The 15,349-nt window shown below is 41.1% G+C and overlaps 1 protein-coding gene and 1 long non-coding RNA gene across 2 annotated transcripts in view; one reads left to right on the forward strand and one right to left on the reverse strand.

Annotated features, from left to right (window-relative positions):
• LOC309632548 overlaps positions 1-15,349 on the reverse strand; it is a 167,254-nt gene that overhangs the window by 83,350 nt on the left and 68,555 nt on the right. The window lies entirely within an intron of this gene.
• Positions 1-15,349, forward strand: part of SND1 (staphylococcal nuclease and tudor domain containing 1) — a 415,142-nt gene that overhangs the window by 51,327 nt on the left and 348,466 nt on the right. The window contains exons 5-9 of the mRNA XM_082400014.1: positions 3,950-4,110; positions 4,904-4,995; positions 5,618-5,776; positions 7,054-7,160; positions 9,441-9,531. Of these exons, the coding sequence (XP_082256140.1) occupies positions 3,950-4,110; positions 4,904-4,995; positions 5,618-5,776; positions 7,054-7,160; positions 9,441-9,531 (610 nt within the window). The remainder of the gene's footprint in view (positions 1-3,949; positions 4,111-4,903; positions 4,996-5,617; positions 5,777-7,053; positions 7,161-9,440; positions 9,532-15,349) is intronic.

Here is a 15,349-nt window from a genome sequence, read left to right on the forward strand (position 1 = left end):
TTTTTGTATCCATTCAGCAAGCCTGTGTCTTTTGGCTGGAGCATTTAATCTATTCACGTTTAAGGTAATTATTGATATGTATGTTCCTATTACCATTTTCTTAATTGTTCTGTGTTTTTTTGTTTTTTTTTTTAATGGGGAGCATTTTCTTTTTTTTTTTAATTAATTAATTAATTAATTTTATTTATGGCTGTGTTGGGTCTTTGTTTCTGTGCGAGGGCTTTCTCTAGTTGTGGCAAGCGGGGGCCACTCTTCATCGCGGTGCGCGGGCCTCTCACTATCGCGGCCTCTCTTGTTGTGGAGCACAGGCTCCAGACGCGCAGGCTCAGTAATTGTGGCTCACGGGCCCAGTTGCTCTGCGGCATGTGGGATCTTCCCAGACCAGGGCTCGAACCCATGTTCCCTGCATTGGCAGGCAGACTCTCAACCACTGCGCCACCAGGGAAGCCCTCTGTGTTTGTTTTTGTAGGTCCTTTTCTTCTCTTGTGTTTACCACTTAGAGAAGTTCCTTTGGCATTTGTTGTAGAGCTGGTTTGCTGGTGCTGAATTCTCTTAGCTTTTGCTTGTCTGATTTGTCTGATTTGCTTGTCAGATTTGCTTGTCTGATTTGCTTGTCTGATTTGTCTGATTTGCTTGTCAGATTTGATTTGTCCATCGAATCTGAATGAGATCTTTGCTGGGTAGAGTAATCTTGGTTGTAGGGTCTTCCCTTTTATCCCTTTAAATATGTGCTGCCACTCCCTTCTGGCTTGTAGAGTTTCTGCTGAGAAATCAGCTGTTAACCTTATGGGAGTTCCCTTGTATGTTATTTGTTGTTTTTCCCTTGCTGCTATCAATAATTTTTCTTTGTCTTTAATTTTTGCCAATTTGATTACTATGTGTCTCGGCGTGTTTCTCCTTGGGTTTATCCTGTATGGGACTCTCTGCACTTCCCAGACTTGGGTGGCTATTTCCTTTCCCATGTTAGGGAAGTTTTTGACTATAATCACGTCAAGTATTTTCGCAGGTCCTTGCTCTCTCTCTTTCTCCTTCTGGGACCCCTATAGTGCAGATGTTTTTGCATTTAATATTGTCCCAGAGGTCTCTTAGGCTGCCTTCATTTCTTTTCATTCTTTTTTCTTTGTTCTGTTCCGCAGCAGTGAATTCCACCATTCTGTCTTCCAGGTCACTTATTTGTTCTTCTGCCTCAGTTATTCTGCTATTGATTCCTTCTAGTGTATTTTTCATTTCAGTTATTGTATTGTTCATCTCTGTTTGTTCTTTAATTCTTCTAGGTCTTTGTTAAGCATTTCTTGCATCTTCTCGATCTTTGCCTCCATTCTTTTTCTGAGGTCCTGGATCATCTTCACTATCATTATTCTGAATTCTTTTTTGGAAGGTTACCTATCTCCACTTCATTTAGTTGTTTTTCTGGGGTTTTATCTTGTTCCTTCATGTGGTACGTAGCCCTCTGCCTTTTCATCTTGTCTGTTTTTCTGTAAATGTGGTTTTTGTTCCATAGGCTGCAGGATTGTAGTTCTTGCTTCTGCTGTCTGTCCTCTAGTGGATGAGGCTATCTCAGAGGCTTGTGCAAGTTTCCTGATGGGAGGGACTGGTGGTGGGTAGAGCTGGCTGTTGCTCTGGTGGGCACAGCTCAGTAAAACTTTAATCCGCTTGTCTGCTGATGTGTGGGGCTGGGTTCCCTCCCTGTTGGTTGTTTGGCTGAGGCAACCCAACACTGGAGCCTACCAGACTCTTTGGTGGGGCTAATGGTGGACTCTGGGTGGGGTCATGCCAAGGAGTACTTCCCAGAACTTCTGCTGCCAGTGACCTTGTCCTCACGGTGAGACATAGCCACCCCTCCGCCTCTGCAGGAGACCCTCCAACACTAGCAGGTAGGTCTGGTTCAGTCTCCTATGGGGTCACTGCTCCTTCCCTTGGGTGCTGATGTGCACACTACCTTGTGTGTGCCCTCCAAGAGTGGAGTCTGTTTCCCCCAGTCCTGTTGACGTCCTGCAGTCAAATCCCGCTGGCCTTCAAAGTCTGATTCTCTAGGAATTCCTCCTCCTGTTGCCGGACCCCCAAGTTGGGAACCCTGATATGGGGCTCAGAACCTTCACTCCAGTGGGTGGACTTCTGTGGTATAAGTGTTCTCCAGTCTGTGAGTCACCCACCCAGCAGTTATGGGACTTGATTTTATTGTGATTGCGCCCCTCCTACCGTCTCATTGTGGCTTCTCCTTTGTCTTTGGATGTGGGGTGTCTTTTTTGGTGAGTTCCAGCATCTTCCTGTCGATGATTGTTCAGCAGTTAGTTGTGCTTTCGGTGCTCTTGCAAGACAGAGTGAGAATATGTCCTTCTACTCCGCCATCTTGAACCAATCCTGGGTTTTTTTTTTGTTTTTTTTTTTAGTTTTTGACTGTACCACGCGGCTTGTGGGATCATAGTTTCCTGACCAGGGATTGAACCTGGGGCCATGGCAATGAAGAGTCCTAACCACTGGACCGCCAGGGAACTCCCTAAAGATGCTGTTTAAATCATTAAATCCTTGTTGTATTATGACTGTAGCTGTAGAAGAAGCTTTAAATAAATCTTTGCATGAACTGTACCAATGATGGGGAGGAACAGAGGCCAAAATGTGCAGTTTGCCTCCTTCCTGCCTTCACAGACTTTGTGGTCAAGTCATTCACCATACACTTCTTTGGTCCTTTCTGACTCCAAGGAGTCGTTGGCTAGAGCTTATAATTGGGGTGTGGGCATGTGGGAATTTGTTTTATTCCGACATTTGTCTTAGGTCCTGATTTTGGAAGCATGCCAAAGTTGTATCTTAAGGACAATTGCTGGCATGATTACTGTTGCAGTGTTTTTTTGGAATCCAGTTTGTAACCAGAATGAAGAATTTTTAAAAAGCCCAAAGCAGTATTGTACCATCTCAACAAAATATCTCCCCTGGAGTCCCAATCCTTTTTTCTCTGAAGTTGTCTTGATTTAAAGCCTTCTTTTCTCAGTTTCAATGTTTGCTTCTATCTCGAGCTACATTTTTTTTTCCCCTGTGTAATTCTGGCAGCAATTTTGGATCTCTGAAGCTGATGATTGTTTTTTTTTTTTTTTTTTTGTGGGGAGGAGGGAACGAGCAGTACTGAGGATTTCTGGCTTGAGAAATTGTAGGTCAGGAGTCCCTGCTGAAAATCCCTACTGATCAAGGTGGGAGGTTCAGTTTCTGCAGATGGCTGTTGATGGAACGAGGCGCTGACATCGTGGAAAGGCTTTCCAGGTTCACTTCAGCTCAGATACGTATGAGAGAGAAGAGCAGCGCTATTTTGGGTTTGGTTGTTTTGGGTGGTCTTTTGGGGTTTTTTTCCGGTCTGTCTACTGACTTTCTGGCTGCTCTTGTATGTAGTTTGGTTTCCTGTCTAATGAAGGAGTCTTCCATCTTCAAATTGCTTTGCTTAGCTGGCCTTATTGAATGTGTAAGTAGTTTTGGGGTGACATTATCTGTAATGGTATTTGTTCTGCATTCCCCAGCCCTGTTCTGCAGACAACAGGGAGTAAGGGTGATTCTTAGTCACTTTCCCTGCACTGTGTCCTGCTGAGCTCTGCCTGGATTCTAGTTCCTGAATCTGGGGTGCTTAAATGAAGCTCTCCCTCCTGGAGCGGCTCCCTTCTGAGCCACCAGCTTGTTCTCTTGTAATCACTGAAGGTGGCAGTACCGAGACGTGTGTTCTTTGGATACTCTCATTAAATGCTGTTATGATTGAATCTTTTGTTTGAGGGAATAAGTCTGAAATCCAGAAGTTGCACTCATGATGGGTTTCTGTTTATAGGCCTGGGTCTGAAGCCACAGATGTGAAACAAACTCTTTGGTCTTTCCAAGGGGAGAAGTTGCTGAAGAAACCCAGAATCAAAGATGAGCCTGATGTTTGTGTTGTGAATTCACTAACTGCATGTGTTTATTCTTTCTCACGTCCCAGTCCCGAGCAGAACCGGCTTTCGGAATGTGAGGAGCAAGCAAAAGCAGCTAAGAAAGGAATGTGGAGCGAGGGGAACGGTTCACATACTCTGCGGGACCTCAAGTACACCATTGAGAACCCCAGGCACTTTGTGGACTCACACCACCAGAAGCCCGTTAACGGTGAGGCCGTCGGGAAAAGACGGATGTGACTCAGGGTGATTCCTCTCTGTTTGCTCTTGAGCTTCTGGAGGTTCATAAAACCAATTCTACTTTAGTACCCAAGGGAAATTGTTCAGGGTAAAACAACACCCTGGTATTTTGGAAGGGAGCTTGAATCCAGTTCATATAGGTTGCATCAGATGTATTTTGCTGAGGTTAGTCCTTTGCGGCTACAAGCTAGTAAATCGCTGGTAATTTTGCACATGGGGGATCTTCCTGTTTTCTCTACCTAAATACTGTCCCCAAAACTTCAAGTTAGAAATGTGTATTCTGTGTATAGCTAAACACATATGCGTGTGCCCATGTGCGTGCATGCATGCGCGCACACACACACACACATACACACGCACACACACATTCTGTATAGTTCTCGGTCCTACTTTGAGATCGTATTAACTTACAGACTCAGTAAAATAAAATTATTACCAATCCTGAATTGTTGCTATTTTTTTGCCAGGCACTCAGTACACAGATAAGCTTTGTTATCCGTAAGCTAGGTTGCTTAGGTATAAGCCATGACGTCCCAGAAGGTTCAAAAGACGTAGAAGTTGGTCTGAACCAAATCCCCCAGGAATAGTTTGGGCAGGAGTCTGTTGTGTGAACACTTGTGACGTACTGGTGCTTCGTCACCTCTTGGAGGGATGCTTTCTTGGGGTTTGGGGGAGAGGAACTGCATTCCGGGCAGTTTGATTGTGCATTGTTTATCCTCGGCATGACTTTTGCTATGACTCAAGGTGTTTGTTCTGTCATGCAGCTATCATCGAGCACGTGCGGGACGGCAGTGTGGTCAGGGCCCTGCTCCTGCCCGACTACTACCTGGTCACGGTCATGCTGTCAGGGATCAAGGTCAGATCATACATTGGGCTACGGGGTGGTGATAGGGTTTGTGGAAGCGTTCAGTGACAGACTCTTCTACTTGGGGACTTCGTATGTACTGTTTCTTTCTTGTATGGGCCGCTAACATTGACTAGAGTACTTTAAACTTCGCAGTTGGACAGTTCTAATTAGATCAAATAAGACTTTATTTTTTAAGTACTCAGGGTCTGTTTGGAGTGGGCTGTGCTGAGATTGTTGAAACCTAGAGAGGAGGGGATGGGAGGCTCTGAAGTTTGTTGAGTGTGGCTCGTCAGTATAAAATACCCATTTTGATTAAAGAAATAATCAGGGATTTAAAGCGAGGCAGTGGTGAATCTCTTCTTGGCAAGGGGTCATTTTCAAGTATTGATATAATTAAGATGATTTTCCCCATGGTAACATGAGTTTTGTTTGCTTTACCAAGAAGTGTGAGATGATGATACTTCTAGTTGCATTTTATCAGTATGCTTTAAAAAGGGTTGGAAGACCTGATTTGAGACCTTTCCAAGCTCCGCTTTGTGGGGTTTGTGCTTTTTGGACGGTTCCCTGTGGCCTGAGCGAGCCCAGCACTCACATTAGGCTGCGTCACCCACTCGCCTTACTTTTGCTTTAGTGCCCAACTTTTCGACGGGAGGCAGATGGCAATGAAACACCAGAACCTTTTGCCGCAGAAGCCAAATTTTTCACCGAGTCTCGACTGCTTCAGAGAGATGTCCAGATCATTCTGGAGAGCTGCCACAACCAGAACATTCTGGGTACCATCCTTCATCCAGTGAGTGTGCCTGTGCAGACTGGGCCACATGGGGTGTGTGTGGGGGCGGTTCCACTTGGGGTTTGAAGAGCTGTAGTTTGCTTTTCTTCTTCCTCTCTGTATTTATGAGTCACTGAAATATCTTGGCAGGATTATCATCTACTGATTTTGAGGCCTTTTCTAGGGTGTTATCAGTTACCTGATAGAATTGGACAGATCTGCAACTTTGTACTTTTAGAAAACTCATCTCAGTTTTTACTGGGTTTGTAAGGGGAGGAAGGACTCTAGCACTTATTTTCCCGAGGGCTGGTCCTAAAGCTTGCCAATAAGAAAGGTGGGAGGTTGCCACATCAATGAGAAGTGGTGATGAAGCTTGTAGATGGGATTGGTGAGGTTAATATGCAGGTCTAGAAGTTAGCTATGTGGAGTTTTGGTAGAACTATGAAGAGGAAACCAGTCTATGGAAAAACTGTTCCAGGCCTTAGCCAGTTACTGCCTAACTCTGCTTTTGAGTAGGAACTAGGTTCTTTAAGTTCTTGTGGTTCTGACTATTGGGAGTTTTACTCTGTTGTATACTTTGGTAGGTGGGGTGTTCTTGGATGGGAAATGACTTTGTTTTTTAACACCCAAGTTTAAGTAGATTTTCATTATTGTAACCTCTATCCAATACAGAATAAACTATTGTTACTCTTTGGCTAAAGAATTCTTCCGTGATGGCAGTTGTGGAAGGCTGGCTGGGAGGCTTGGTTTGGAATGTGCCAAGGTCATGTCTGTTTCTTCTGGAGTGCTAGCTGTCTGCCAGAGCCCTGCCAGATGGCTGGCTCTGTGTCACAGTAGAATGTGAATTGTAATTCACTGGGCAAAGTGTAACTTAAGTTATCCCTTACTCAGCCTGTTCTTCAGCTTTCCCCTTATGAAAAGGGGAGTAAGTGCTGATCTCAGGGAAGGAAATAATAGGTATAATCTCTACTGAAGATTAACATCCTCTGCCCACAAGAAGAGCTATTGAAATGTCAATTCCATTCAATGCCGCTAACATTTATCCTACCCCTGTTAAGTGAGAGTTACTGTGCTGGGTGTTGTGGGATGTGAAGCCAAGGCTGTTGAAAGGAGTCGCAGAGCAGCATCTCCCCTCTTATGGCTGATTTCTTAATGAGAGAAATGGCTCTTCTTTTTTTTCTTTTTTAAACTGCAAAATAGATTGTGGCAATGTTAATCATGTCAGAAGTCTAGAGAAATGGATTCTCTTGCAATAGAATCTAATCTATGCCTGCTTTCTCACGTGCCTCGTTTTTCAGAATGGCAACATCACAGAGCTCCTCCTGAAGGAAGGTTTTGCCCGCTGTGTGGATTGGTCGATTGCAGTTTACACACGGGGCGCAGAAAAGCTGAGAGCGGCTGAGAGGTAAGGTCTGTCGGGGAAGCCTTCCAGCCAAGGATCTTGGTAGGGATCTTCAGGGGAAGAAATCTAGGGATCTTCTCTCACCCATCCATGTCAGTGTAAAGGATTAGGGAAATTCCAAAAGAGGCCAGGATCTCAGAGAGGAGTGGCTTACTTGTAAGTCTCCAGGTTCAGTCTAATTCAGAGCTGTATACTAAGGGCCTAGATTTTTCACTCAGACATTATTCTTCACCTGATTTGCTTTCTTAGTGTTTTCAGTACACTGTTTTTCCAAGCCCCTCACTTAAATTCCAGGTTTTAGGCATTTGAAATGAAATAAACTTGAGGCTTATTTGAGGACAGTGAAAGAGCTTATCAGCTACTTCCCGACATACAGGCTGGAGCCAGGCATATGATGGAAAGATAGAGCTGGTGGGTCCCCAAACAGAACTATCCAATGTTGTTGTGAGGCCTGATGTCCTAATTTATCTAACAGTATGTTGTAGTTATAAATGCTAATGCAACTGTGAGGTGTTTTTGGTTAGGTGCCTCATGGTTAAAGCAGGTGTAGCAATAACTGATTTCCAGGCAAATGATAGTTGGATATTGCCAAGATCAGTGGCTGTTTCAAAGTGTTTCCAGGTATATAGGTGAACTTGATGCTCCTGATGGAGCAGATGGAAGAAGATGAAGCAGGTAGATGAATAGAGATGATGTTCTCAAAGTCCCAGCAACTGCCTCCCGGGATACATTTAGGTAAAGGCCAGGACCACTAGTGATGACATTCCGCTCAAGCCTGTGTGGCTTATTTCAGAGTCATAAGACTACAACGGTCTTGATACCTTCACATTTTTGCCTTTGAGGTGCACAGCTAAGAGATGTGCAAGAACGTGAATTAAATGACTGTATTTCCCCTTTGTTAGCTCTTTTACAGCTTTCTATACCTGTAAGCAGAAATACTTGGAATTTTTTATCTGGGCCATTTGATATGGCATGCCTGACAAAGGTAGACTGATTGAAAAAACACAATGATTGTACAGATTTTCTAGTATTTTTATGTTCCACAATTAAATTTGAAAGATACAATACCCTTATCAAGCACAGCCTTCCAGATACCTCTGATTATTTCATGATGCTCAATTTTTTTTACTGTTGTTCAGAAAATCCTGTAAGTCTATTCTAAATTATTATTTTGGTTGGTAGTTCTTTTTGCATTCTTTAAGTTCCTGCCTCTCTCTGAAGAAAGTGAGTTACAGTGACAGTAGTTTCTACATGTTTTATAACATCTATAAGAGATTTTTAAGAGTGCTCATCATTAAAAAACAGGTTTAGACCAAGGAATGCAAATCATATTTCAATGATATGATTACTTGCCTGTTGTTTTGCATGCTGTGTTAGACTTGCTTGCATTGTTGGTAAATCTGTATTGAAGTATTTCGCGTGCTTTACAACTACTACATGCTGCTTTTAGAAGTTGCAATACTGTTTTCAGAAATAATAGTTTAATAGTCCCTTTCCCCTCCATCCATTTATTTCTAAATAAATACTTCGACAGTTTTTCACACACATATATATATATATATATATATATATATATATATATAATATATGTGTGTGTGTATATATATATTTTTTTTAAAAAAATCTTTGCACATATTCCCTTTCCCTCTTAGTCTGACTCAAAAAATGTCTCCTGGGCTTAGTACTCTAAAACAAATTTCTGCCAACGTGATTTTTTACCTTCTGGCAGTGAAATTCTATTGGATTTTTGTCCATTTTTCATAATCATTAGTTGCACTAGAGTGACAATTTTGTTCTTGTTTTCCACGTGGGATTTGGGTTGCTGACAACCTTTTTATAATTCAAATGGAAATTGAGCAGGCCTATGCTTTTTAAAAAATGTATTTGTTAGATGTGTGTGTTCTCCCTCCCATTTAAGAGAGTAGTTGCTCTGTGTTCATCATTCCAGCGCCTGGCATTTAGTAATCGCTCAGGAGGTACTTGATAAGCCAAAAGAGCTAATTATTGAGGTGGACTTGTACTGTCCAGACTCAGAAAAGTGTACACCCAGACCTCAGCCTATCAGCCATGGGTTTATGCTATATATGCATCTTGGATAGTTCCAGTTGCTGTACAGTTTTTCTTGTGGTTGTCATGCTTTGTTCAGGTTTGATTGGCTGTTTCTCCTGGGTGCCTTGTCTATGAGATAGGATAGGATTCTGTGCTGTTTGCTCCTGTGGTGATGGTGGATTCCATTGTTGACCTAGTCCATCTGAGTGATTTGCATCCTTGCTTTGTTTCCAGGTTTGCCAAGGAGCGCAGGCTGAGAATATGGAGAGACTATGTGGCTCCCACTGCTAATTTGGACCAAAAGGACAAGCAGTTTGTTGCCAAGGTGAGTCATTCTCAGCATCTGGAGATGCATTGTGGACGATGTCAGGCTAGTGATAATACAGAGCTCTGAATAATCAGTCGAGAGCTGAAGCATTTCTATTTTGAGGCAAACCACTGCATGGCTTGCATGGATGTGTGTGCATGATTGCATGCACATGTGTATTTATTGTAGCGGACTTAGAAACTATAAGAACTTAAATTTCTTGCCTTGAATTTGCATAACTTCATTAGAAGTTCATGGGTTAAAGTTGTAGACATTGACCCCTTGAAATCTGTCTCATTTTCTGGAGGTTCTGTCCATTTAGCAAATGACATTCTCTTAGATTTCTTTTTTCTTTTTTTGGCCATGCTACGCAGCTTGCAGGATCTTAGTTCCCACCAGGGATTGAACCTGGGCCAACGGCAGTGAAAGCACCGAGTCCTAACCACTGGACTACCAGGGAACCTCCCTCTCTTAGATTTCTTATGCCCAAGTATATATGACTTCAAATTTCTCTTCTTTCTGTTTTGGGACTCTTGTGGATTTGAATTTTTTCTAATGTGATGTGTTTTGGGTTTTTTTTGAATATTTGAATTTCATTTTATTTATTTTTTATACAGCAGGTTCTTATTAGTTATCTATTTTATACATATCAGTATATACATGTCAATCCCAATCTCCCAATTCATCCCACCACCACCACCTCCACCCGCCACTTTCCCCCCTTGGTGTCCATGCGTTTGTTCTCTACATCTGTGTCTCTATTTCTGCCCTGCAAACCAGTTCATCTGTACCATTTTTCTAGGTTCCACATACATGCGTTAATATACGATGTTTGTTTTTCTCTTTCTGACTTACTTCACTGTGTATGACAGTCTCTAGATCCATCCACCTCTCTACAAATGACCCAATTTCGTTCCTTTTTATGGCTGAGTAATATTCTATTGTATATAAGTACCACATCTTCTTTATCCATTTGTCTGTCCATGGGCATTTAGGTTGCTTCCATGACCTGGCTATTGTAAATAGTGCTGCAGTGAACACTGGGGTGCATGTGTCTTTTTGAATTATGGTTTTCTCAGGGTATATGCCCAGTAATGGTATTGCTAGGTCATATGGTAATTCTATTTTTAGTTTTTTAAGGAACCTCCATACTGTTCTCCATAGTGGCTGTATCAATTTACATTCCCACCAACAGTACAAGAGGGTTACCTTTTCTCCACACCCTCTCCAGCATTTGTTGTTTGTAGATTTTCTAATGATGCCCATTCTAACTGGTGTGAGGTGATACCTCATTGTAGTTTTGATTTGCATTTCTCTAATAATTAGTGATGTGTTTTATTGAGGGCTCTCCACTGATGTGTCCTGGGATGAATTTCTCTGATGTGAACTAGAGCTACTGGATAGAATGTTTGGGTCCAGCAGGAGTGCTGTAAAAGTGTTTTTTCCTTCATTGTGGGGTTTGGTACCTTGAGTGTTAGAATCTGTAGTAGACCTCGCTTTCCCGAAATTGCTAGTGTTTTTAACTTATTGTTACTTTTGGCAAGACATAATGGAAGCTTTGTCTTTATGGACTTAAAGTGGTTAAATATCCATATCCTTGAGCTTGAGAAGTGGCTGTCCTAAAAATGTCTAATAGTGAGTTTAAGATGCAAAGCCACTAGGTGGCACTGTCAGTCTGAAAAATCCTGGAATGCTTTTTCTTGGAATGGTAAAATTTTAACAAGTCTCCGAGGAATTGGCTGAATTTCTTCACTTTCTTTTTTATGATGCCCAAAGTAGTAGGTCACAGAATGTTCAAGCGGCCCCTTCCCTCTTCTGGTAGATGGTCTCTAAGCAGCTGTAAGGTTAAGTATAATTGTGACTTTTAGTGGACGTTAGTGGGAGGAGCCCCTGGTTGGATACTCCCTGTGCGTCTTCCACACCTTGATGAAGACCAGAATGGACCTCTGCTTCTTTGTGTGAGAACCATACTAGCTTGGACACTTGGACATGGCTGCTCTGCCTAACTGAAACTTCCTTGGTGTGTTTATGTTTCCTATGATCTGTTCTAAAGACTATACTGCACAATGAAAGGATGATCATTCACTCACCAAGGAGGCAGGCCTTCCATTGTTCACCATCATCACTTTGGGCATCTGTGATATTAGTGATGTAGATGACCCTTGGGAGGGTCTCATTATCCTGTACTGTCCCTAGCAGCCCCTCCTCAGTTGAAGTTGAGTTTGTAGAGAAACCTAGCAGATTTTGAAGGGTTTTTGGGCCTTGGCTGGTTGGGGAACTAAGGCATTGCTGAAGAAAAATTCTTCAGCTAAAGGATTAAACGATTGAGTCAGTGGCTTTGCATTTTTCTTGAATAGGATTTTATTGATAACTAGAAAAAGGAGAGCTTTAGAACATTTATAGGACATGTCTTCCATTTTTAAAAATCCAGGATCCCAGAATCCATGTTTTGTCTTTTTTGTTTTGTTTTAAAACAGGGTGAGGCATTTTTTTTGCTTTTGTTTTTAATTACAATGAAGTTTTATTTGTTACAATGCCAGAGTAGAGGAGATTGCCTCTAAAAGCCAACTGATTAAGGATCCTGTAGTATCCTAAACATAAATTTAGGTCATTTGGATATAGACCTGTTCAGAGAGTAGAGAGAAAAAGGTGTTTATAGGTAGATAAATGGTTTTTGAAACTTACTGAATTTTGGAAATTCTTCAGCATTATTTTTGTTTGTAAAACAGGAAAAAACATAAAAAAGAAGGAAAAACACTCATACTACATGAAGTTACTACGACACAGATTTTTTTTTTTTTTTTAAAAACAAAGTTGATCATACTGTCAATCTCAGAGGTTGGCAAACTATGGCCCACGGGCCAGATTTGGCCCGTCACTTGTTTTTGTGTGGCCTGTGAGCTAAGAATGGATTTTACATAGAAGAAAAGTTCTGTGGCATATTGAAATTATATGAAATTCAAATTTCAGTGTCATGAGTAATTTGGCACATAGCCGCGTCTGTTCGTTTACATATTGTTTAGAGCTGTTTTTGTGATACGGTGGCAGAGGTGAGTGGTTGTGACAGAGACCATATGGCCTGCAAAGCCTAAAATATTTGCTGTCTGGCCCTTTACTGAAAAAGTCTGCTGACCCTATCTATACCAGTCCTACTCAGAGTACCTTGATATGATATAAGGAGCTTGAGCCAGAATAAACCAAGGCATTGCTGCTTTCATCAAGAAAATCTTGCTATAGAAAAAATGTCAGCAATGTTCTCGGTCATGTAGTTGATTTATGTTCTGCTACAAGCACCTTATCTCATTGCAGACTGACAGCCACTTTTGAATAGTCCTGACTTGTATTCTTTTGTATATAATTTTTAAGTTTGTACGTTTTTATTTTTAAGACGTAAACATTTTTAAAGAACTCTAGGGTCTTCTTAAGAAATGTACTGTCTGGGGGCTTCCCTGGTGGTGCAGTGGTTAAGAATCCACCTGCCAGTGCAGGGGACACGGGTTCAAGCCCTGGTCCGGGAAGATCCCACATGCCACAGAGCAACTAAGCCCATGCGCCACAACTACTGAGCCTGTGCTCTAGAGCATGCAAGCCACAACTACTGAACCCATGTGCCACAACTACTGAAGTCTGCGCTCCTAGAGCCCGCGCACTGCAACGAAGAGCAGCCCCTGCTTGCAGCAACTGGAGAAAGCCTGTGTGCAGCAACGAAGACCCAGTGCAGCCAAAAATAAATAAATAAATAAATAAAATTTAAGAAAAAAGAGTGGTGACCTCCCAAAACAGCACTGCAAGGGCTGAGTCACTTTAAAAAAAAAAAAAGGGAAAAAAAAAAGAAATGTACTGTCTGTTTCCCTCTCCCTTGAGGCAGCCATTTATGTAAACATTTTTAAAGAACTCTATTGTCTGCTTAAGAAATGTACTGTCTGTTTCCACCTCCCTTGAGGCAGCCATTTTCAACTCTTTGCTAATCCATGTCTTGGAATAAAATGTTACATTGCTCGCTCTTGATTTTTCAGGCATAACCCCTTTTCCTTCACAGGATGGAAGGTGAGGATTTAGTTTTTTCACACATGGGTGTGCATGTACTTTTCTCCATGCCTTCTAATAGAACTGTATCATAATTCTGGCTCAGTTAGTATTCAGTGTTTACTTTGTAAATGCTATCACTTCCGAGCCATATAGCATATTATGACTACTTTTCATTTCCTGCATGATTTTTTGTTTTCCCTGGAGGTAATTATTTTTAAATTTCTATATATATCTTTTTCGTACTTATTAATTCAACCCCCACATTCTGCCTGTCTAAATCTCTTCTCAAGACATTGATTCAGTCTGTTATTCTTTATCTTTTTCAATACTACTTTCCAGGAGCCTTGTAACCTGTACCAGTCTGGATTAGTTCTTTTTTTTTCCTTTTATGAAGCTGTCATCTTTCGATTTCTTTACCATTATCCTGAGTTTTTCTTTGCCTCACTCCTGGGTTGGTACTATGTTTGCTGCATCTTTTGGCTTCTTTATGATTTATGACTTTATTTCGGTGGCACACATTCTGTAGCTTCTTGGGAAAAGAGTGCTTGGTAGGTAAATTTTTTGAGACCTTTCATATCTACTCTGTTATTACACATGATAGTTTAGGTGGGTATAGAATTTTATGTTAGAAGTTATTTTCTTTTAGAATTATGAAGGCATTGCTCCACTGTCATTTATCTATTGGAGTTTTTTTTTTCGTGTATTTTAGTGGTCTGATCTCTCATCCTTATGATATATTTTTTATTTCTGTAAGCTGTTAGCAAATTCTTCTTTATTCTGAAATTTCACAATGCTGTGCTTTGTTTATCCATGTGTGAGCACGTTGTGGTTTAATTTTTAGTCCTTTATGTCTGGGAATTTCAACTATTTTGTTGTTGATTTCCATCTAGTTTATCTGCTCTCTATTTTTCTAGAATTCCTGTTTGGATGTTTGACTTCATGGACTAGTCTTCTAATTTTTTCTTAATATTTTCCATCTTTTTGTCTTGTCTTCTTTCTAGATATCTTCGTATTTGTCTCTCATCTCTTCTATTAGATATTTCATTTATGATGCTGTATTTTAATTTCTAAGAGCTTTCTTTGTTCTCTGAATGTTTCTCTTATACTGTTTAAAAAAATAACATGTAATACTTATTTCAGAGATGAATATCATCTGTTAGGTTTTTGAGGAATTAATAATAATTTTTTGAAGATTTTTTTCTCCCCGCATAGTCTTTGTTGTCTAAGTTGTTTTTAATTCTCTTTGGTTATTTTGATCCCTTATTTTCCATATTAGAGGCTTTCCTCAGATATCTGGTGATCCTTGGTTGTCTCTCTCAAAGAATTAGGTATTCAACACTGGCTTAAGAGCAATGAACTCTTATGTATGGGATTTAGGGTATACATTTTGAAATCCAGGTGCTTCTTACATAGATTTTAAACCAGTCCTAGTTTTGGGCCTTATTTTCATCCCCCCTTGAGGTTCCTGATTTGGTAGTTTCTTACTCTTGGGTAGGGGAAGTCTGCAGTATAAATCAGAAAGGCTATTTTCTTTTCTCATCACTAGCTCAGGATTTAGCTTTTGTGAGTCTGTGGAGTCAGTTACCACTCATCCCTCTGCTTTCCAGCTTCCAAGCTTTGTTGCTATATTCTTCTCTTCCATTATCTTTGTCCTTTTGGGCTTTTGGCAAAGAGCAAAACAAAACAAAATAAACAGCCCCCCAAACCCTTTATTTCTGTGTAGAGGTATTTAGGGAGAGTAACAAAATAAGTATTTGAACTTGCTTTATTGTTCATAGTGTTCCATTATAAGGCTGCATCATAATTT

The sequence above is a fragment of the Balaenoptera borealis genome (assembly GCF_965194805.1).
Source record: "Balaenoptera borealis genome assembly, chromosome: 7".
Taxonomy (NCBI): domain Eukaryota; kingdom Metazoa; phylum Chordata; class Mammalia; order Artiodactyla; family Balaenopteridae; genus Balaenoptera; species Balaenoptera borealis.